General features: G+C 48.3%; 1 protein-coding gene across 1 annotated transcript in view; it reads right to left on the bottom strand.

The window, feature by feature from the left end:
* Nucleotides 1–341: 341 nt before the first annotated feature.
* The window catches only part of EXT2 (exostosin glycosyltransferase 2), a 145,164-nt gene continuing 122,615 nt past the window's right edge, over nt 342–22,890 (bottom strand). The window contains exons 11-14 of the mRNA XM_040980143.1: nt 12,348–12,491; nt 10,780–10,908; nt 8,346–8,428; nt 342–1,527 (exon numbers count right to left, since the gene is read on the bottom strand). Coding sequence (XP_040836077.1) covers nt 1,389–1,527; nt 8,346–8,428; nt 10,780–10,908; nt 12,348–12,491 — 495 coding nt within the window. The 3' untranslated portion in view covers nt 342–1,388. The remainder of the gene's footprint in view (nt 1,528–8,345; nt 8,429–10,779; nt 10,909–12,347; nt 12,492–22,890) is intronic.

Here is a 22,890-nt window from a genome sequence, read left to right as displayed (position 1 = left end):
CCTGAACCCCATCCTGTCTGCGACAACACATCTGAAGCGACTCTCCTCCAAGCCACAGCTCAGTGAGCCCTCACCTTCGAGTTGCTTCCCCCGGAACGACGGGTGGCGGCATAGATTGTCTCCGCCTGGCAAATGACTAAGGTTTCTATGATTATATCCATATTCTAAGCAAATTGTTATGCGTTTTGTGTGCTGGGGACATATGTTATGGCTAAAGCCCAAAACTGTGGCTAATCTTAATATTAGAGCCAGATAAAATTTGTTTCCAATCCCTAACATTTAACATTCACCAGAGTAGATTTGTTCATCAACTGGGCTTACGGAGGTAGAATTCACACATGTGCAGTATTACTAAATGCTGAAATTTAATGATTTAGGGATACAGGCAACTGTTGCAAAGCAGTTGTTACAGCCCCATTTAACGATAGCCAGAACCTCCCTGGCTAATGTTACATTTATATCCAAAGAGTAGGGGGAGGGGTGGGTGAGATCTGGCATCTGCTTGGGTTTGGGAGGCAGGGTCACGGATCCCTCCACTCTGACAACACAGTACCAGTGAAAGCACCCTGCTGGGTGCAGGCTCTTGGAGGCCACCTGCCTTTCCCCAGGAACACTGAGAGGACATTGTCTGGACCTGCTCACACCCACAGGACTGACTCCTCAGGGAGTTCTGAGAATCATCAGTTCTTGGTGGTGCCTAGTGTTTGGTCCTTCTTACGTGGGAAGTACATGGGACCTGATACCCCTCCTGGCTGTGTGGCTCCCCAGACTGCCGAGAAATGCAAAGATGGAGCTAAACACACAAAAGGAGAAGGGTGGATGGGTCCCTGGATTCCTAAGAATTCGTGCTGAAGACATGGTAGAAAAAAAAAAAAAGAAATTAAATCATTATTTTAATCACTCCCCCCCCCCCGCAAAGCTCCAAATAAACAGAAGGAGTTGATGGACTTGACAGGATCCTGATTGAGTGGTGGGGGCTCCCCCCTTGCCTGAGACAGTGCGCCGGGTCCCGAGACAGGCTTGGTTTCTGCAGCTAGTTCCAGGATGGGCCGCTTCTCTGCAGAACTCACTGATGGCCAGGTAACCGGAAGTGAGGTATGGAGTCCCCGGATCTGACCTGGACTGACGGCCTTCTTTTTTCCAGCAGTCTTACAGTCAGGTTTCCTTCCGGATTGGAAACCAAAAGGCAGGCAGCTGAGCTGCACTGAAATGTAGAGCAGGCTCCCCCAAGACTTCCATGTGGCCCTTCAGGGAGGAGCCAGAGGTGCTCCCACAGCCAGGGAGCCTGCACAACGCGGGCTGCTGCGCCCAGGCTGCTGAGTGGCTGGGCACTGGCCCAGGAGGCCACACCCTTCCTGGGGTGCACGCTGCAGGGTCCCCTGCGCAGGTCACAGGCTGCCGATGTTGGGGAAACTCTTGAGCTTCTCAGGAAAGTCGTCTTTGTAGAGCACAGGGTCAGCTCGGTGCTCCACCACCTTCAGCGGCATGGTCCCAAAGACGGAGGCGAACTTGTTTATGCACTCAGACCTGGGGAGTTTGGGGGATAGGGGAGAGCAGTCAGGCGGATACTGAATGGAGAAAGGTGGGACAAGGTGAAAGAGGCGGATGTTCAAAACACTCCTGCATCCTGTTCCACAGCAACAAAGGAAACCCAAGCTCCCGCATTCTAAAAAAGGTGCAGCCGGGCTGGACCCCAGAGAGGCCTGATGCGGGATGGGGCCTGCAGAGGTCAGAATCTTTCCCCACCCCCTTGAAATTCCACTCATTCTTGCAGCTCCTTCTAGCAGCAGGCCTCAACCCCAGGTGGATTAACTGCCCACAGTCCTTAACCCCATCTCTGCCAGCTGCAGAAACACAAAGGACAGTAGAGGAAAAAGCTGTTTGGAGCTGAGCTCCAGAAGGGAAACAGGGTATCTAAATCTCAGGATGGAGGCATGTCTGGTGCTCCCATGGTGACCATCCCCTGGCAATCATTGGTCAGCTTGCACAAGCCCTGCCTTCACGATGTTTGTCACTGTCATGGGTGGCTAGGGACCGGCACAGCACTGCTGAAAGGTGGTGGGTTTTGGCCATGTCCTTCTCCCCGCACAGCTGGGTTGGCAACCCCCTCTGTGGTGTAGAGGTAAGCAGGTCAGGCATGTTTTGGGGGGGGAAGGTTGGGGTCCATCAGACCAACTGAGTGTGACAGCTGGGTAATGAGGACGCATCAGCACCAGACGAGACAGGGCAAACAAGCCCGGGAAAGCTGCGTTTGAAGTCAAGGGGACATCACGGATGGATTTCAGAAAGGTCAACATGCCTTGGTCGGGCCCACGGCACCTGAGAGGTACACGGGGACCAAACTAATCAGGGGCTGAGCTGCAGCTCAGGCAGATGAAGTCTCCTTATCCTCAGAGATCCTGTTTCAAAATGTTAAAACTTTTCCAGTCTTGAGCTCACTTCAGTGGTCGGGAACTCCATCAGGGTCTCCCACACATCTGGGTGGCAGGGAGGGACTTTGTGCCATCACCTGCTGCCTCCTTGGGTGCGCATTAGCACAAGTTGGGCCCAGAAGCAGAGCCATGACTCTAGACTCTCTGATGTGGGATGTGGGCCCCCCAAGTGGTGGATGAACCACCGCACCAAATGTTTGTAGCTCAAACTAGTTCATCCACAGGTTTTCATTCAAGTACTTCAGGGGTTAGAAAGAAACCAATTAATAGTTACTATGAATTCTTGGTCATTATGTTTATAAAAGAAAAAAACTGTGATCGTTTTGAGCTTCCACCTAGTATCTTTGTGCCCCAACATCATAGTCAACAAGTGTTACTTGTTGTGTTCCAAGCTGTATGAAAAGTGTTTTCTTTGTACTGAGAATTAAAAAAAAAAAAAAGATTTATTTTTATTGGAATGTCAGATTTACAGAGAGAAGAAGAGACTGAGAGAAAGGGCTTCTATACACTGGTTCACTTCCCAAGTGGCCACAATGGTTGGATCTGATCCAAAGCCAGGAGCCAGGAGCCTGGAGCTTCTTCTGGGTCTCTGATACAGGTGCAAGGTCCCAAGGCTTTGGGCCATCCTCGGCTGCTTTCCTAGGCCACAAGCAGGGAGCTGGATGGGAAGTAGAGCAGCTGGGACATAGTTCATATGGGATCCTGGCGGATGCAAGGCAAGGACTCTAGCTGCTAGGCTACTGCACTGTGCCCCCTAAACTGAGAATTCACTTAATTCTTACAACAACCCTCCGGCGTAGGGTCCTACTTATATTTCCTTGTATTCTGATTCATCTTTCTGTTAAATTGCACCTTGAGGAGCAGCAACGGGGCTGCAGTAGTAGAGCCCTTGCTACCCATGGGAAAGACCTAGCTTAAACGTTGAGCTCCTCTTTTGGCCTGGCGCAGCTCCCACTATTATGGGCATTTGAAGAGTGAACCAGCAGATGCGAGATGCCCTCTTTCTGTATCTCTCTTTTTCAAACACAAAATAAAATGGAATAAAAAAGGAATTATCTTCAAAAAGATTAAATAACTTGCCCAAGGACTCAGAGTTAGAAAGCAAAGGCACTGGACTTCCCAGCAAGGCTCGCCTTGGCCTTGGAGTGTGCTCCTGGTGTTATCCAGTGCCAGGGCTTGCCAGGAACTGAGCTTCCCTCATGATAGCAGTTTTCTGGGTTTGGAGCATGGCAGTCCTGGGTGTCACATTAAGAGGAGACTTTGAGGAAAGATGGGTGAGTTTTCACCAAATGTGGTGGGCCACTGAACAAGAGCCTCCCTTGCCAGAGGATGGCAATGCAGCGCAGACAAAGGCAGCGGGCACCCTCTGAGGTTTTGCTTTTTACAGTTGTTTGCTCTGTAAGCATGAAGAGGGCCTTCTGGTTTCTAGTTCTTGGTCACCTGAGCTCTGGCCAGCCAAGCCCAGCCTCGCCCAGACTGAGTACTAATGAGTATGACTGAAAGAATAATTAATCCTGCTTCCTAGCTGACTCCAGCAGCCTCGTGGCTGATCCCAGGAGGAGTAGTGAGGACACTGCCTCCCCTGGAGTAAGAGCTGCCAGCAAGTGGGTACATGGGCCACAGACAAGAGGACACGGGCACGCAGGCCAGCTGCACCCACTGATGGCTGCCCCTGGCTAATCCTTGTCTTCTGAGCATTTCTTTCTCCTCTACACATAGGAGAGGCTGCCCACTCACTACCCAACAGTCCGGCTCCCTGGTGGCAGCTGCCTTGGTTGTGAGGTCAAGTGCAAACACACTGAGTCCTGCCACTGGCTAGCTTGGAAGGGACACCAGTGTCTGGGGAAGATGGGACTAGCGGCTTTCTGCTGTCCCTTTTAAGCCAAACCTTTATCCAAGGCGCCCAGGAGCTTTGAGGAAAATGCTGGGGGGGATGAGAAGGATGCCAACACTGCCAGGCATTGTGCTTTCGATTCTATTTGCCCCCAGCACGTAACACAGTGCATGGTACATAGATGCCCAGTAAATATTTGCTGAACCAATGAGTGGCCATTACATTTGACAGGGGTTAATGCATCCCTGTTTCTGGAGATGAAAAGACTGAAGTGCAGATAAAATAAGTTAATTTTTAAAATTTGAACCAAGGTTGCCCTGAATCAAAGATGATGTTCTTTTTTCTCCAATTTTTGCTGTCTGTCAACTGTCTGGATAATTCTGGTCACAGATGCTGGGCAGTAAAGCTACCACTCTGTACCACTGAGACTTCTGATTCCAGACCCCCAGCCCCAGGAATAAATAAGCCTATTGAACCACAAGGTCATACACTTGTAAAGGGGTTAGCTGCTTTGATGCGGTTGTGCAAAATGTGTATTGTACAAAAGGGACTATTAAAAAGTAAAACAAACGAACCAGTCTCCAGTTGTAACTCCATCTCTTGGCCGACTCAGGATGGCTTAAGTAATGGCTTCCCTCCCAATCTAAGTGCCTTATTTAATAATTCAGTGACTCAATCTTTAATCCAAATAGTTTTGCTTCCAGTTGCTCATTTATTTCAAGATTTATTTCCTTCTACTCTTTACCAAATTTCCCAAAAGGGAAGTTTGCATTCATTAACTCCACTTCCTTGCCACCTACTCATACTCCACAGCCCTCTGCTTCATCAACCTATGACCTTACTTTAAGGTCACCAATAACAACTGACTTCAAAGACCATTTCCCAGGCTGCACGTTCCCTGGCCGCCCTTGCTTCTGACCACTACAGACCCTGGCTTTTCCCTGGCCTCTCTGGTGGCTTCTCCGCTTTCATGACCCTTTCTGCCTCTGAAATTGCACAACTACACAGGATCCTGCCGTCTCTGGGGAGATGATTTCCAAATACCTAGCTTTATTTTAAACTTCCTTCTAGTTCTACATTTTCAGCTGCCTGCTAGAGCTACATCTGGTTACAGAGGGCAAGACCCCAAATTCCCTACCTTTCTATTCCAGAATTTAATTTGTGCTTAAAATGTCCCATCCTCATTAATTATGCTGCTAATGCGGGGCTGGCATGGTGGCATAGCATTTTAAGCTTCTGCCCACAGGGCCATCATCCCAAATGGATGCTGGTTTGAGTTCCAGCTGCTCCACTTCTGATCCAGTTCCTTGCTAATGCATGTGGGAAAACAGCAGGAGTTGGCCCAACTGCTTGGGCCTCTGAATCTAGATAGGAGACATGGAAGAAGCTCCTGGCTCTGGCCTAGTCAAGCCCCTTGTCTGTTGGGGAGTGAAGCTGACCTCTCTGCCTCTCCCTCTCTCTGTAACTGCCCTTCAAATAAAATAAATCTTAAAAAATTATACTGTTAAAGAGATAAATGTTCACCCCAGTCCCTTCCCTAATTAACATCTCCTCCTAACTAACTATTTAAGACATAAGGATTCCTTCAGACTCCCGATCTAAACTATCTTTGACAATCCCCTTTCCTTAACCTTCCCACACAGATCTAGTAGGAAACCAAGTTCTGGTACATCTTCCTTTGGTGGGAAAAAAAAAATCTCCTGCCATTTAATTTGTTTCTTCCTTTCTACACTCAGGTTAGTTCCAGGCTCCTAATTGGTATTCTTCCCCTAAATCTCCTCACCCGTCATTAGACTCTAGGCACCGCTTTGCTTCCAGACTAATCTCAAGGCAATACTTTGATCAAGTTTGCTCCCTGCTCAAACACTCTGGCTTACCAGGAGCCTGCTGGAAAGAGTTCAAGCCCCTTAATTGGGGATTCAAAGCCTCTTGCAGTCTGGCACTAATGGGCAGAATTCTAACGCCCGGGCCCAGCTGGAATTCTAAGCACCTGCGTGCTAGTGAGTGGACAGGCTGATCAGGCACTTTTACCAATCAATTCCCTTCCTGGGTCTCCTTGCTTAATTTCCCTGACTGGGATCCTAGCGATTTCTTTTCTTTCTTATTTTTAAAAATTTATTTATTTTTATTGCAAAGTCAGATATACAGAGAGGAAGATCTTTTATCTGCTCATTCACTCCCCAAGTGGCCACAACAGCTGAAGCTGAGCCAATCCAAAGCCAGGGGCCCAGAACCTCTTCCGAGTCTCCCATGCAGATGCAGGGTCCCAAAGCTTTGGGCCATCCTTGACTGCTTTCCCAGGCCACAAGCAGGGAGCTGGATGGGAAGTGGGGCCACCAGGACACGAATAGGCCCCCATATGGGATCCTGGCATGTGCAAGGCGACGACTTTAGCCACTAGGTTACTGTGCCTGGCCCGAATCTTTACAAAATTACTCCAAATGGTCACTCTAGCAAGAAGTTTGTCTTTTTACTTTGATCAATTAATTACAGCACTTTGAGCCTCTGTTGGGCACATATCTATATAACTTTGGATTAAGTTACACACACAAACATGCATAAATATATGTAGGTACGTGAAGTTGGTGTTAATTATAACACTCTGAAATGATCTGATTCAAGCCTAACAACTTCAAGATCCATTTTCAAATATTTTCTTAAAAATTGGGGAGCCTCCATTGCCTTTCTTAACTGCTTTGTTCAGGGTCAAGCAGCAATGCTATCTCTTGAAAATCCCATTGCATTTTAAGCTTCCTCACTTGTTTTACGATCTCAGTGGTGCTGGAGGGAGCCGTTTAGCCTCAGCATGAACTTCAAGGTCATTATCAAGTGCACTTTTCTCCTTTCACTCATTTCAACCCAGTCTAATTAATAACCATGTAGCTTAATACTAAGACTTCTCCTACCACACAGAAAATGGGCTAAGTTTAAGTACAAATTTCATGTGGACGACAGCATTATAACTGGGGTCTCTCCCAAACGAGCTATGAGACTTGATGTCATTGCCCTGGGCTGAGGAATGCTTGATTATCAGGGACAGCTATTTTTCAAATCACAACAATATGATTTCATATCAACAGTTGGTAACAGTCATGTCATTTGAGAAAGATACTTACACTGGGTATGAAAGAGAGACTAGTTAGGAAGTAATAAAGAGCACTAACATTATAGAAGAATCCAGGCCTGATAAAAAAACCTTTGTGGAAAAAATAAAAAAAAAAAAAGCAAAGTCCTCCAGCTTGAAGGATTTTTAAATACGGCTCACAAGTTTCAGAAATTAAATCTGTAAGCTGATGTATGTGAGATCAGTGGAAACTGGAACAGGGATCTCACTCTCAAAGGGCCCTCAGCACTCTGTGCCCATTTAGGGCCCTGGACAGTACTGCTCCTGGGATGCCAACACTCACCGGCCCGTGTAAGCAGCTGTTTCTTGGGGAATGCCAAGTATATAAGCGACAACTACTGGGTCTATACAAGATGGTCTTAGGGAAAGGTAACAGCTCCAATCTTTTCTGCCCACCTCACAAAGCCTAGGACTGCATGCTACCCACACTGTCTGTTGGGTGATGCACTGAACGGAAGTAAAGGGGTTACCTCAGGGCTGCCCTGACCCCTCCGTAACGCAGACAGCTTGGTCTCTGAGCTGTTCTTGGTGGCTATTTTAGGTGTGTCAGCAAAGGTAATTTGTCTCTGATGGGTTTGAGTTAGTTCTTTCTGTTTAAGCTTTTATTGTAACCTGGAGAAATTACCCCCAAGTAACCTAGTATTTCCTTGGAATGAACCAGCTTCCCCTCCAATGACTGTAGGTGCTTAGTCCACAAGGAGTGAATGTGGCTTCTGGGGCTTAAGGCCAGCTATATTTAAGACCCTTCTAGCCATTACAAATTGAGCGAGGAGCATTCCAAATTAATTCTTTGAGTGACCTGTGCTTGAACTAGCCCAATTCCCACAGTGCAAGAGGAGGTGACTATGGCTACCAGCTGCTGTCCTTATATCTTCAACCAAGTCCCATAAATGGGCTCCGGGCAGGAAATGGGGATCAGAGGCAAGGGCAGGCTTTGGGCTGGGGGCTCACTCACCTCTCCACCATGTGTGTCTGGTCTAGGGAGAGCCCATCAATGGCTGTACACTCAGGACACTTGAATTTCTTGCGTGGGGTAACCTAAAGAAGGACATAAAAAATAAACCTGGATGTCAGTGCCAAGGACAATAAAATCAGGCAGTGCCACTACTCTGCATGCTCCGTGCTGTAAACTGAACTATTGCACGGGCTCAGGCACATGTGCACATGCGCACGTGCACACGCACTCACACACACACACACACACACACACACACACACACACACACACACACACACACATACACACACACACCTCTCCATTCCTCCTTTCGATTCTGGCTGGCTCAGCCAACAGCACAAATCACAAGGGCCCAATAAAAGAGACTTGGAGGGCTTTCGCCTTCTGTAGCTGGAAAGAAGTGGTGATGACAAGCTCTTTAATTCCTGTTTAATGACTGTTTTCTCACTGCCAAGGTCCTTGTATAAACACCATTTGTTCTTGCAGCCATAAGGGCGATGAAATACAGCTTCCCATAACTTTCACGGTAACCTTAGTTCCAATAGGCGCCCTCTCTCCTCTTTCCAGCTAAAGGCAAATGCTAGGAGCCGCACCATACTCTTGGAGATGCCAGTTTCTTTTGAAGTTCCTCTGAGTTAGGAAGAAACTCTAAGGACCTTAAGCCTCTGAATCCTTTTTTTAGCCACTCCCTCCCCTAAACCTTCAACTCCCTGGTGATCTTTCTGGTTAACTCAGGGAACCTTCGTGAAGGAACAGGAGGTAGAGAAAGTCAGAGAACTACCGTGTGATGGACAGCATGGCGACGTGGAAAGCTACCATAGAGACACAGGATGGGGAACCTTCTTCCTGCCACTATTTGAATATCTGTAACACTGCAGGCCAAACGCAATGATCAGTGTAAACATTAGCCTGCCACAGGCTCATCGAATTTTGAGCCCCCCGGCCCCTCTTTGGTTGCCTTGGCAGGGGAGGGCCAAGTGATTCTGTGAGCCATGCATGCCATGTGGGCAGGACCTTCCCTATGCCTGGAAGAGGAAGTTGCCGGCACTAAGAACACCACGGTGACACATGTGGACAAGTAGATTTGAGGATGACAGGGGTCTCTTAAAAAAATGTCCCTTGACTATCCCCTGGTGGGCTGGAGCTCAGGGTGAGTCCAGGGAGCACAGTGGTAGCAGGGACTCCCCGTTTCCTTTGTGAAGCTGGTCTAATGTGTCTTCTATCACAGCCCCGTGGAGGATGCCACACCATGACAATGCTCCGGCACAAACCTCCCCAGCATCAGGGGCCCTGTGGGGCAGGTTTCACTGTTGGGGGAATGTTAGCACTGCCTAGTTGCCTATGCAGAATTTGAGTTTGGAAGGAAACAGAGACAAGATGCATCGGCCCACCTGAAGCCTACCTTTCCCACCGATCTGGGATCTGCTCAGGTACAAAGCCTGCCCAAAGGATTTCTACCCTTGTTTTTTTATTTAAAATAATATTAGGGGAAGAGCACTTTTTAAAATACAGGTTTCCAACATTTTAAAGTAATGATTAGGACAACCACTGCTACTTACATAATTTCCTGCACACTGATAAAAAGGCAGCTGGATTCTAAAATTTAGAAATTTTGTCCACAAAATTTAGTTCTGGCTTAAAATATGATTTGCAGATGGACCATTAGAGCCTTTCTCTCTGACACTGAAGGTTATAAACAAACAAAAAAACACATTTAGATTATCAATGCCTGTGGAGAGCAGGGTGCTAAAGCCACTCCTGGGATTGGGAAGGGCCGTTGTAAGATGGTGGTTGGCCCAGGGCCAGGAGGTGGAGTTGGTCTCGCCAGCAGGTAAACAGGAAGTCACAGGGATAGGCTAATGTCCTCGCTGCAATGATGTCATTGCTACTGGTCTATCACATAGCGCCAAGTGGACCTAGGGGGAGAAATGATTGGTGGAGAATGATATAAAAGCAGCCGTTGTAAAAGCTGGGACGGACGGATGGGCGGAAGAACGACAGATGATGATGGATGGATAGAACGGACAGACGGATGACTAAGACAGACAGATGACCACGACGGAGAAAGATGGGACAAGGGAGAAGGACAGAGAATGAAGAAGGGTGGCGGAGAGAGGGCTGGAGAAGTGGCAGAGAAAAAGCTAAGGCCAATGGGGAAAGGGGCAGCACAGAAAAGGGTTTAAACACAGCCGCTTTTGGCAGTGAGGGGTCCGGTTGTGATTCCGGCTTTTCCCAGACCCTCAAGAGTATGCCTCATCATTTTTAGTGTTGCTGCTGGGCGGCGACAAATGCCAAGTTTCAAATTTCCAGTGTGACAGTGCCCATCATAGAACCTTAACCTAAAAGGGAGCTTTCTTTGTTTCTGGTCACAAGAACTTCCTTGACACAGAGAACAGAGACTTAACAAAGGCAGTGAGTGGTAGGGTCTTACCTTGATGACAGCTTTCCCTGTGACATTAGCCACCAAGAAATTCATGGCAATGTCTTCACAGTTCATATGGGCATCCACCCAGTTCTTGATATCTCCAGGCATCTTGTAGGTATACAGGTAGTTAAAATACTGTAAGGTGAGACAAAAAGAAGAACTACTTAACAGCAGGGCCTAGTGGCTGATGCACAAGGAGCAACTTGGACCTGGGATGCAGATGGTGGGCTCTCCTGAGATCATTCACAAGGCTGCATCATCAGATGGCTCAAAGCAAGTGTCTTTAACACAGATGTGCTTTGCAAGTGGGTGTCTTTTACACAGATGTGCTTTGTAAGTGGAAAGAAAATGAGAAACCTGTGATAAGTAGTGAAGAAACTGATGGGTCAAAAATTAAGTGTGTACACGGTCTACCAACTACCACAAGTCCCAGGAACTCTATGTGAAGGGTTTTGCTTTTTGTCGTGCTAAGAACAATGTAGTTCTGGGTCTACAGCTGTGAAAAATACTGTGCTGAGCTAAAGACAGACATGGGGAAAGCCAACCAACCACGGGGACGCGACAGCCCTCCCTCCAGACAGCAGTTCCTTTGCTGCTGCACAGAGAAGTTGTTATGGCTAATTAAACTCTCGCACAGGAAACTCTGCCATCACACGGAGTAGTCAAAACCAAATGCATCTTTCTCCAATCTTTCTCTGGCAAGAGGTAAAAACCTTCAGGTGGCAACTCAGAGGAGAAATACAAAGGGCTAATCAATTTAGGAATTTCGACCTCACTCGTCAGCAAGTCAAAGTTAAAATTCTGAAATTCACTTGTCATGATGAAAGCAGCTAAGTTTATTTTTCAAAATTTTCATATATCTCAATATGCAAGCAAGGGTCCAGTGCAATAGTGTTACATAGTTTGCTGGTGAGGGCGCAAATGGGCACAAACAATACTGAAACCAATAGCCAGACAGGTATACACACATGAGAACCCTCAAAAAATTTGTGGAAAATGTGCATTATTTTTAATTCCAGTTTCCCATGACTTTCTTGAAGTATCTGATATGTAAAATCCCCAAATATTTATTCCCTCTGATTTACTTCTAGTAATCTTTCATAACGGTCATGAGTACAGTTATAAAAAGGACTATTAACCATAAAGCATTAGACATGAACTATTTGTTTAAAATAACAACATGGCAAGCCTTGGTGCCTGCTCTGATCAGTTCATGGTCTATATATGCACTGATAAATTGTATGTGTGCCCAATCAAATGTCCAAATGTTATATGATACCTAAAAAATTCTAAATCTATAATAATTAAAACTTTATCACTAAGTGCTAAGATCACAAGTACATTTTCTTCTTCATTTTATTATCATAAGTTTTTCTACTTCCTACTATAAGGATGGGTCATTTTTGCAGTTAGACCAACAACTGATTTATTCCTAAAGGAACATCAAACAGCATGGTTTTTCTAAGTCCCTCTATGGCAGCAGTCACAGAGAATTAAAATGATTCCCCAAACTGTGTGCCTTACTCTACGGTTTTGTCAGTCCAGCCTCGCCTGTCCCAACCCGCACTGCTCACCTTGTGGTAGAAGGCCGCTCCTGTGAGCACCATGGACACTTCGTTGGTCCACTCGGATTCATACTTCCACTTGTTCATCTCATGGTCCCAGAGATGCAGGCGGCCTGGGTAACCCACCAGGCGGTCAGGAAACTCCCGCCAGACCTAAGGACAAAAGCACAATGGTGACACTGGTGATGGGCTCCCAGTTTGGAACACAAGCCGTCACGGTGCTGCAGGACCGTCACAAGCCTCTGTGGCCGCCCGGGTCAGAGCTTTACAAACCACCAAGGTCAGAACAAGCCTCTGAGGAGCTTCTACTGGACGGATGCAAGTCAGGCCGGCGTTCAAGCACAGCTGTGGACTCTGGTTTCTTGCCCAAGTTCCCAGACAAGCACAGTCATTTCAAGTAACGTGGGGGTAACCGCTGACTTAGCTAGGCCAAGGTATGCAATCTCAGAACACAGGGTTAGTGAAACGGGGTCTGTAGTGAAGGAATGTCCACATGAGGGACACGTGGAGTCCTGCCTGTAATCCAACTGCTCTGATTTGTATTAAATTAGTGATCAGGAGACTTGACACAACAGCCTATTCAGGAAAAAACAACAAACAAAAACAAACAAAAAAGTATCTACTTTGCCTGAACACACTGTTGTCCTTAGGACTTATTGAGAATTTAGACAGGATTTGTTGGGTTTTATAATCTGGAAAATCCTGGAAATGAACACTTGACCTCCACAGTTGGGAATGTTAAAAACTTTTGTTACATGAGCCAGAATTGCACATATTGGCATGCGCCCTTCCAATGCCCTTTCCATGTAATTCTGTGGTGTCTAGTTTGCCTCTGACAGGAAGATGGTCCACCTCAATGACAGCATGCATGATTTGTGGGCTGTTCATGCAGCCTCTTCTCTCAGTCCCTTTGCTAGTTCTTGAGCCTTTCCCACACACCGAAATAATGTTCCGGTGGACTCAGTCCTAAACTCTATTCTCGTCGTCAAACTTTCCTTCTCTAAGTCATCTCCTCTCGTTTCAGTCGCTTTAAAAACCACCTGTAATCTGATGACCTCTAAATTTATGTTTGGCCCTGAACGTTCCTGAGATAACCAACCACTTACTTAATACCTCCACCTGGATAAACAGCAGGCATCTCAACCTAACATGTCCAAACCGTAACTCTTGATTCTATATCTCCAGGCAAGGCACTCTCTCCATCTTCTCCCATCTCAATAAATCAGCCAGCCCATTGCTCAAGCCCCAAAGCTAGAAGTCAACCCTTCATTCCTGTCCTCCTATCCAATCCATCAGTCAAGCCCTGCTGGTTCTGCCCCTGACTGCCTCTTGCCATCACGTCTACCACCCTCCCTCCCTCTGGCTCCTACCACCATCATCCCTCACCAAGGTTACTGGGAGTGCTTCTAACAGGCCTCCTCTACGTGACGCCTGCCCTTCCACACCATTTGCTGCACAGCATCCCAGAAGATCACATCCCAGAAGAAAATCAGGATATTTTGTACTGGGTAATTTAATCTAGTGTGCTTTTTTTTTTTTCTGTATTTCAAAAATTATTTTCACTCTGCGTGTATGTGTGTGAGAGATACGATCTCATGCTGGAGCAGCCAACAAGTCTCCAGTGGCATTGCTGGGTGCAGTGAGGGCACGCCCTGCCCCTCCCCAGGGCAGACCAGTGTGTCAGGAATTCCCTCCTGCTTGTCTCTTTCTGGAGACTGGCTGTCCCAAACACAGGTGTTGCTGGGGCCACGCCCCTGTGCCCTATGGCATTTGGTGTCTCCCCCCCCCCCCCCGCCGCCCCCACCCCCTTCCCCTTTTATCACACTAGCTGTGCTGGATTAGGGCTGTCCTGATGACCTCGTTTCCCCCATGACTACCTCTAAGCCTGTTTCTAACTCACTTCACATACTGAGGGACAGGGTTGGAACACAATTCAACCCAACACATCTTTTAAGAAACGCCCCACTCTCCGAACAAAACCCAAAATGACTTCCTACTTCCTTAAGGTCATACACAACTTCTCCCCCCCGCCCCATTGTGAGGGCCACCCCGCCTTCCTGTGCTCTTGCCCCAGCCTCTCCCACATTCTAACACCTATTTTTTTTTAAAGATTTATTTTTATTATTTTTTTATTGGAAAGGCGGATATACAGAGAGGAGAGACAGAGAGGAAGATCTTCCGTCCGATGATTCACTCCCCAAGTGAGCACAACGGCCGATGCTGTGCCGATCTGAAGCCAGGAGCCTCTTCCGGGTCTCCCACACGGGTGCAGGGTCCCAAAGCTTTGGGCTGTCCTCGACTGCTTTCCCAGGCCACAGGCAGGGAGCTGGATGGGAAGTAGGGCTGCCGGGATAGAACCGGCGCCCATATGGGATTCCGGGCGTGCAAGGCGAGAACCTTAACCACTTGCGCCACTGTGCCGGGCCCTCTAACACCTATTTTTAAAAAAATATTTATTTTATTTTTATTGCAAAGTCAGATATACAAAGAGCAAGAGTGACAGAGAGGACAATCTTCCGTCTGATGATTCACTCCCCAAGTGACCCCAACGGCTGGAGCTGCGCTGATCCGAAGCCAGAAGCCAGGAGCCAGGAATTTCTTCTGGGCCTCCAACATGGGTGTGGGGTCTCAAGTCTCTGGTCCGTCCTGGACTGCTTTTCCAGGTCACAAACAGGGAGCTGGATGGGAAGCGTGGCTGCCAGGATTAGAACTGGTGCACATATGCGATCCTGGCATGTGTAAGGTGAGGACTTCCAGCTGCTAGGCCACTGACTGGGTCCAACTCCAATACCTTTCTTTCTGCTTCTTCACCAAAGCCTAACCTGTCAAGGCTTCTGCACTTGCTATTTCTTTCAGCTGGAGGGGTCCTGTGGCTGTTCTAAAGGTTGGCTTGGTCATTCGTCAAGTCCCTGCTTATGTCAACCACTTTGAGAGGCCTCTTTGGACCTTCCTCTATTGAAAACACTACCCCGAGTCTGGTGCAGTAGCCTAGAAGCACATGCTAGGATTCCACATAGGCACTGGTTTGTGTTCCAGCAGCCCCACTTCCCATCCAGCTCCCTGCTTGTGGCCTGGGAAAGCAGTCGAGGACAGCCCAAAGCCTTGGGACCCTGTATCTGCATGGGAGACCTGGAAGAGGTTCTGGGCTCCTGGCTTTGGATTGCTGCAACTCTGGCTGTTGTGGCTACTTGGGGAATAAATCAATGGATGGAAGATCTTCCTCTCTGTCTCTCCTATTCTTTGTATATCTGATTTTTCAATAAAAATAAATAAAAATCTTGGGTTTGGCGTGGTGGCCCAGCAGCTAAAAGTCCTTGCCTTGAACACGCAGGGATCACATATGGGTGCCAGTTTTAATCCTATCTTGGCAGTCCTGCTTCCCATCAGGCTCCCTGCTTGTGGCCTGGGAAAGCAGTTGAGGATGGCCCAAGGTTTTGGGACCCTGCAGCCACGTGGGAGACCCAGAAGAAGCTCCTGGCTCCTGGCTTCGGATCGGCTCAGCTTCAGCTGAATCATCAGACGGAAGATCTTCCTCTCTGTCTCTCCTCTCTGTATATCTGCCTTTGCAATAAAAATAAGTAAATCTTTAAAAAAAAAGAAAACGCCAAAACTCCAGTCAGCCCCTCCCCATCACAGCCTCTTCACCCTATGTGTTCTTTACAAGACTTTGACTTTCTGCAATTATTTATTCTTTCTTCCTTCTGTAGAATTTCAGCTCCAACAGGACAGTGTCCCAAGCACAAAAGGACAGGGTCCAGCCCTTGGCATTAGTACATGCACACTTGCTGAGTGCTCGCACACACAGGATCTGAAGCAGGTCAAGGGATGAGCAGGGCCTGGATTCTTTCTCTGGGATTCCAGGGAGAGCTGGGGCACTTCGGTTCAGGAAGTCTGCAGCAGCAGCCAGCAGCAGCCCCATTTATAATAACCCGACATCCGCTGTGTGTGAAGAGCACTGGGGCACATGTGTTCAATTGTGGGGTACTTGCTGAGTCACTACCAGTGTTGTAGCCCATTCTCCGTGTGATCAACCTGTGTGACTTGATGAGCCAGCGGAACCTGAGCGCGTGTGGTGTGGGGTTATGGGCAGAGTTTCACCTAAGAGAGCGCTCCAGTCCACAACGGTAGCCTCATTAACACCACCTTCGAACCCGTGGAGTTAATCAGCCACAGGCACTGTCCTAACAGCTGCAGACAAACAAGACCATGTCAGGCATTTCCTCTGATGAGTGCTGCGGCTGCCTGCTCTGCCTCCTCCAGACTCTGTGCTGCTGTGTTGCAGCAGATTAAAATAACACGATACCAACACGGTGTTACGGAGCCCAGGGAGGCTGCCCTCCCCCGCCACCCCCCTTCCTGTGAGCCTTAACTGGCCAACTCCACTGATGGCACCACATGCCGGCTTCCTTTCCTGAGCGCTCAGCACCTGCCACCACGGCTGCTTCACTTTGTGGAGCCACAGAGCTTTTGGAAGGGACCCCAAGCACACCTAACCCAGCACTGGGGGGGAGGGGGGGGTTGGGGTGAAGCTTAGGGGCAGAGCGTGAGGTGTGGGAGGAGGGGAGGGAGACAGGGTTATCCAGTTCAGCTGCCACTTTGGCCGCACTTGGAAGCTATCTGTTCCCTCCCTCTGCTCTGCTCTGCTCAAGGAAGCCCAGAGCCCGGTCCCCAAGGGGATTCTTCTGCGTTACAAGGCCCCCATTTACAGCAGTAATCGTCGTGCTGGTTCAGGCGGAGGGTCAAGTGCTGTTGAGAGTTCAGCCCTCTGTTAGCTGAAGTCACTTATCAGACTTCTCTCCAGAGGGACTTAATTTGGTGACACTGGGTCACAGAATGCTAAACCACACGGCTCTAAAAGGCCTCAGGAGCATCCTGCATCTCAGATTCCTTCAGAGCCTTCCGAGGGCGCCGCTCCCGCGCGGTGCCTCTCTGCCCTTGACTTATTCGAGGCAGCTGGATACAATCAAGATACCATCCTTGTCACTTCATCTATAACTCCGCAGCTGACTACAGGATCAAAACGGAACGGAGCGGAACGGGATGGGCCTGCTCTAATCGCGCCCTCGTGTAGCACCAAGTCGATTATGTATACAGTAAAGCATTTTCCCAGCGAGCAGAGCTGGATTGTGGGCTCAATTCTACTCACCCCTGGCCCCCCTTCCTCTCCCTCCCGCATCTCTGCCTAGCTACCCAGCCCCCCACTCTCATTCAGCTCTTTTTCTTTCCACCTCAGGGAACTGCTCTGGGGTCAGCCTTCTGTCATTACTACCAGATGCCTCTGTGTAAGGGAGTGTGGGCGCCCGAGCACCCTCATCCTCATCGAACCCCCATAGAGCCAGTCAGCATGCTTTCCTGAGGTGTTCAGGTCCTGGGGCTCTTGGGTCCTCCAAGCTGCTCTCAAGCCCCCTGGGGCCAGTGACCTCAGCTTGCAGTGACCTCAGCTGTCTGCAGTTGTGCAGCTCTTTGAGGATGCAGAGCCATCACTGTCAGGATAAACTCTGTGCCCTGGTCAGGGACTTGGCAATACCATGAGCCGTGAGCAGGTTATAACAACACAATACCTTCCTCCAAGTATTCCTTTCCATTCTGTGTTTTACAACTTAAATACCTTTTACCTGATCACAGAAATCTCCCCTCTGGACTCCCAGCGGTGCTGACTTGGCCACTTTCCAAGTCCTTTTCCCTCTTATGTGGCTTCACACTAGGGTCTTCTGCTTTTGTCTCACTGCCCACAGGAGGTGGCCTAGACTGAGGCCAGCGTCCTATACATAGTGCGCCAGGGGGTCATGGCTAGACTAGACCCACGACCAGCTGTGTCAGTGGCAGACTGCACTATCTTTCCTACACATGGAGTTCAGCTTTGTGCCATCTGCAAGATACACGGCTGGATTCAGTAACCTTTTGTGTCTTTAGGGGCTAAAACATTTTCTCTTCCCTTTTCACTGACCTATTCCCTAAAAGTGAGCCCATTGACTGCTATCTATTTCAAGCTGTATATTTCTAAAGGGCGGGGCCCACGTGGCATCTAGCTTGGTCTAAAATGCCACACATACACGCACGTACGCACGCACGCACACACACACACACACACGGGCGCTCGAGGAATGTTTTGAGAAGAGGATATTGTGCTATATTCTAAGCCAGCTCAGAGAGTGCATTTTCAGCTCAGGGTATGTGTGTGTGAACCACACTCAGATTCAGCAAAGAGGGGGTTGGGTAGGAGGGCGAAGGTGTACCCACAGGTGGTATCCATCTGGGATGTGTGACTGTGAACTCGTAAGTCACTCTCTGAAGTGGCTGCTAAGTCATCATCCTTTGAAAGGCACAGCTCCATGGGGTTTGGCTACTGGGAGAGAAGGATGTCATGCTAGCAGGGCCAGAAGCTGGAATAGCAGGTAGTGAGTGGGGTGGGTATGGATCAAAATGCATCAAACTGGGCAATACTTTCATTTCTTTCCCTGCATGCACTCTCTGAATTTGGTCATCCCCTCCTTACCCTAGTGGGTCAGAACCCTACGACATAGCCGAAACCATGTGTTTCCACGCATGGGTTGGCCAAGGCAGAGCTGCAGGGGATCCAAGGTGTGAATGCCACTCAATCTCTGGTCCCTCTGCCATCTGGGCTGTGACCTGAGCAAGGGGCAGCTGGCTGCTTTTGGTTCTGAGCTGCTTTCCCCACAGGAGACAGCACAAGGTTCATGCTCAGCCCTCTGGGAACAGAGTACACCTTTGAAACTTGGGAGTTTCTCAGATAAAGTGGAACAGAGTGATTGATTTCATTTCCAGCTTGTGCTTTTGATTACACTGGTTCAGGAGGGGAGGGGGGTGCAGTTTTGTGAAGGGGGTGCTCTGCAGACAGCCCAGGAGTCCTGGTTCATGCCTGGGGTGCTGCTGGGCTGATGCAGGACAGGCAAAGGCCTGCCGCGGCTCTAATGCTGATCAGCACACCTGACCAAGACATATGCATGCTGTATCGCATGTTAAGAGTCACTTGCCAGGTCACTCCAGTCGGCCCCAGCGGCCTTTCTGACTCAAACCACATGGCAACAAACACAGGACAGTGGGAAGTCTCCTGGGATCTGGGCAGCCTTCTCATTTGCTTGGCTTGTCCGGCTGGGATGAGTGCACTGGTGCTGGGGCACACATTATTTCTTCTTTTCAAGTTTTTTCTTCAGATCAGGGGCAGAGTGGAGTTGGCATGGGTGACATGGCAGTGTACACTGTCCCGTTTCTATGGTTTGCCACTCCTGGGAAGGTCTTGCAGGAGAAGTGACTTTGAGCCACTGGCCTTGCTCTTTTCTCGGTAGTAGCTCAGCCCATGGCATACCAGCCTGCTGCCCATGGACCATAATGAGGAGGCTCACTCTGTGGTGCCAGCAGCCACCCCGTCTACGCTGTCTCCGGGATCTGTAAACTCAGAGATTGCTGGGAAGGCAGATGAAAACATGAAGAACTTGGGCAGGTAGTGGCTCCTCCAGGGTGTGCTGCTTCATCAAGTCTCCTCTGGGCCAAATGCCCCACGTGGTCCTGGTTGTGAAGCATGATCATTCATTTATCAGTGTCTAAGGAGGTCCTCACCTCCCTGAACTCAGTCCCTCACCCGGAAGACAAAGGATGACAAAGACGTCAGAGTGCCATGTCTGAGGTCACACTCTGCACCAATGGCCTTCCTGTTGGGGCTGGCCCAGGGCAGATTTGGGAACAGACTGAAAACAAATAGGGTGGGGTGGGGTGAGGGAGGGGAACATGGCTAAACCCTTGGCTCCCAGCAGCACCGACCTGTCTTGTATTGGCTGAAGGCTTTTTGTGAATGTGGCTTCCACATCGCAGAGAAAGCCACTTGCTCAAGCCACTTCAAAGAAGGGACTGCTGTGAGCTGTGTGTGGCAAACTCTGGACTCTCCACACGATTCCGGAGGCCACACTGGAACCTTGGAACCGTGAGGCTCTGAGGCAGAGAAGGAAAACACCTGCAGAAAGTGGCTGCAGGCAAGAGTCAACCCGACTACTGTTTTTCACAAGGCCATGGACTCCTTAGGGGATAATATAGAAGGGAAGGAGAGAGATGCATTGAGGGAATGGGAGCAGGAAGAGAAGGGTCAGAATCGGGTCATGGGCTTTCTAATTTGATGCTCTTTTAGACCCATGGAATATAAAATTCTATCTCTTTCCATAACCTCAGCCCCAATGTGGACTGTACTATTTAAGTCTTGTCTCAGGAGATTGCTCAGCCAAATTATAATAGAGAGTATTCTCTTCATGTTCCATACAGACAGAAAAAGCCAGAGATGGCTTTTCTCAGAAGTTCCCATTATTGGTGTAAGGTTTGCCGACCACCAGGGAAGGAACACATCAGCAGAATATAGAAAAGAATTTAGATGGCCTTTACTCCAGAGAACTTTGGTCACAGGCTTCCCTTCCCTGTGTAACAGACAAAGAGACATGAAGGAGAAAGTTATAGAGGAAAAAGAGCCAGGAAGAGACATACAAGGGAGTTTTAAACTCTCCCCTAACATGGACGCTGAAGCGGGGTTGCTTCAGCCCTTATTTGGTGGGGAATACTTGTTGGTGTCTGTCATTGGTGCAGTGGTGACCCCGTTGCCTGGGGGGAGCGCCAGAATTCCATCCTTCTGGGTCCCAGCCTGAGGTTAGAGTGACATACCAGGCTTGAGGTAAGCTCCGTCCCCTTCTGGTCACCGTGTCAACCATCGATTGGGCCTTCACAATTTCCAGTGGCTATTTGTGAAGCTTAGGTTAAGTGACATGGGGCCAGTGACATTCACTATCCTTCGCAAGGGGGAGTAATTTCTCCTTACTTGGAGTGGATGCCCTGGCGACCCCCATCACTCACAATCACGGATGCACCTGCTCAACTGGCCAAATCCCTTTGCTTTCTCCTCACAGGAATCCTCCATCACTCTAATCCTGGATGGCCTTTCAGCATGAATATGGTTCTAAAATCATCGCATAGTAAGCTGTGTATGTTCTGTGTATGTGTTCACACCCCATAATCTCATTGTGGCTTTTCTCATCCATTTCCAAAAAAAATGGTTTGGGCTGGTTTACCATAGAAGGAAAAACTAGAATAAAGTCCCAACTGTCTTAAGAGATTTTGCTCTTCAGCATTAAAAACAACCAAAACATAGCTTTTCCATTTATCTTAAAAATACCAAATCTGATACCAAATCCAAGGCGGGCAATCCAAATGCAAATGAGGGTTATTCAGTTTGGGGATGAAGAGATGAGGGCGTTCTTGCTTTAGTAACTCACTGGCACATGAGACTCAGACAATTCCAGAAACACCCACTACTTTTGATTGAACATACTTTGAGATGAATACACTTGTGATAGAATGCAGAAACCATGGGTACCCTCTGCCCAGGACCCTCACCTAGCCCCATCATGGTAATTTCTTGCAGAACGGCACAATGATGTCACAACATGATCCTGACCTTGATATAATCCATCATGGTCCATCACAAGGGGCTATCTTCTAAGACACCACTGCTACCCTCATTTCTGACCTCTGACAACCACTCACCTCTCCTCTGTTCCTGCAATTCTGTCATTTCAAGAAGATTATACTCATTGAAATGAAATTCTTTGGGTACTGCTTTTTTTTTTTTTTTCCTGTTGGCCTAGTTCCCTGGAGATTCATCCAAGCTGCTGTATATGTCAAAAGTTGGTCCTTTTTTACTACTGAATAGTAATCTAAAGTAGGCCTGTACCATGATTTGTTTACTCACTGACACACCGAAGAACAGCTGGCTGACCCTAGTTCTTGGCAATGCCATATTACACTCACATACCTGTTTTCACGTGAGCACAGCTTTTTACTCCTTTGGGATGAAAGTCCAAGACAGCGACTGCTACGCTGTGTGGAAAGAGCATGTTTAATTGTGATGACCAAAGTGTCTTCTCACCTGTGAAGTGTGAGTGACCCAGTTTCTCTACATCTTCACCAGTACTTGCTGTTGTCACTTTTTATTTTAGCCATTGTGATGGGTGTGAAATGATAAAGTGATGGGTTTTATTTTGCATTTTCTTAATGATTTATACTGCTGATCATCCTTTTTTAAAATTCTATTTATTTTGGGCCTGGTATGGTAGCCTAGTGGCTAAAATTCTTGCCTTGCACATGCTAGAATTCCATATGGGTGTTGGTTCATGTCTTGGTGGCCCCAGTTCCCTGCTATTGGCCTGGAAAAGCAGTTGAGAAAGGCCCAAAGCCTTGGGACCCTGCACCCACAAGGGAGACCCAGAAGAGGTTCCTGGCTTTGGATTGGCTCAGTTCCAGCCATTACAGCGGCTTGGGGAGTGAATCAGAGGATGGAAAAATATTTCTCTCTATCTCCTTTCCTCTCTGTATATCTGACTTTCCAATAAAAATAAATAAAATCTTTTTAAAAAATGTCTATTTATTTTCATTTATCTGCAAAGCAGAGACACTAGGGGAGGGAAAGGAAAGGATTGAGATGCCTGGGGTCACTCCCAGCTGCCCACAACAACCACCACTGGGCTGGGCTGAAGCCAGGATTCTCAAACTCCATCCA

Source organism: Ochotona curzoniae, unplaced genomic scaffold, assembly GCF_017591425.1.
Source record: "Ochotona curzoniae isolate NIBS_2020 unplaced genomic scaffold, NIBS_Ocur_1.0 contig_3432, whole genome shotgun sequence".
NCBI lineage: Eukaryota > Metazoa > Chordata > Mammalia > Lagomorpha > Ochotonidae > Ochotona > Ochotona curzoniae.
This window is presented reverse-complemented; position numbering and strand designations above follow the sequence as displayed.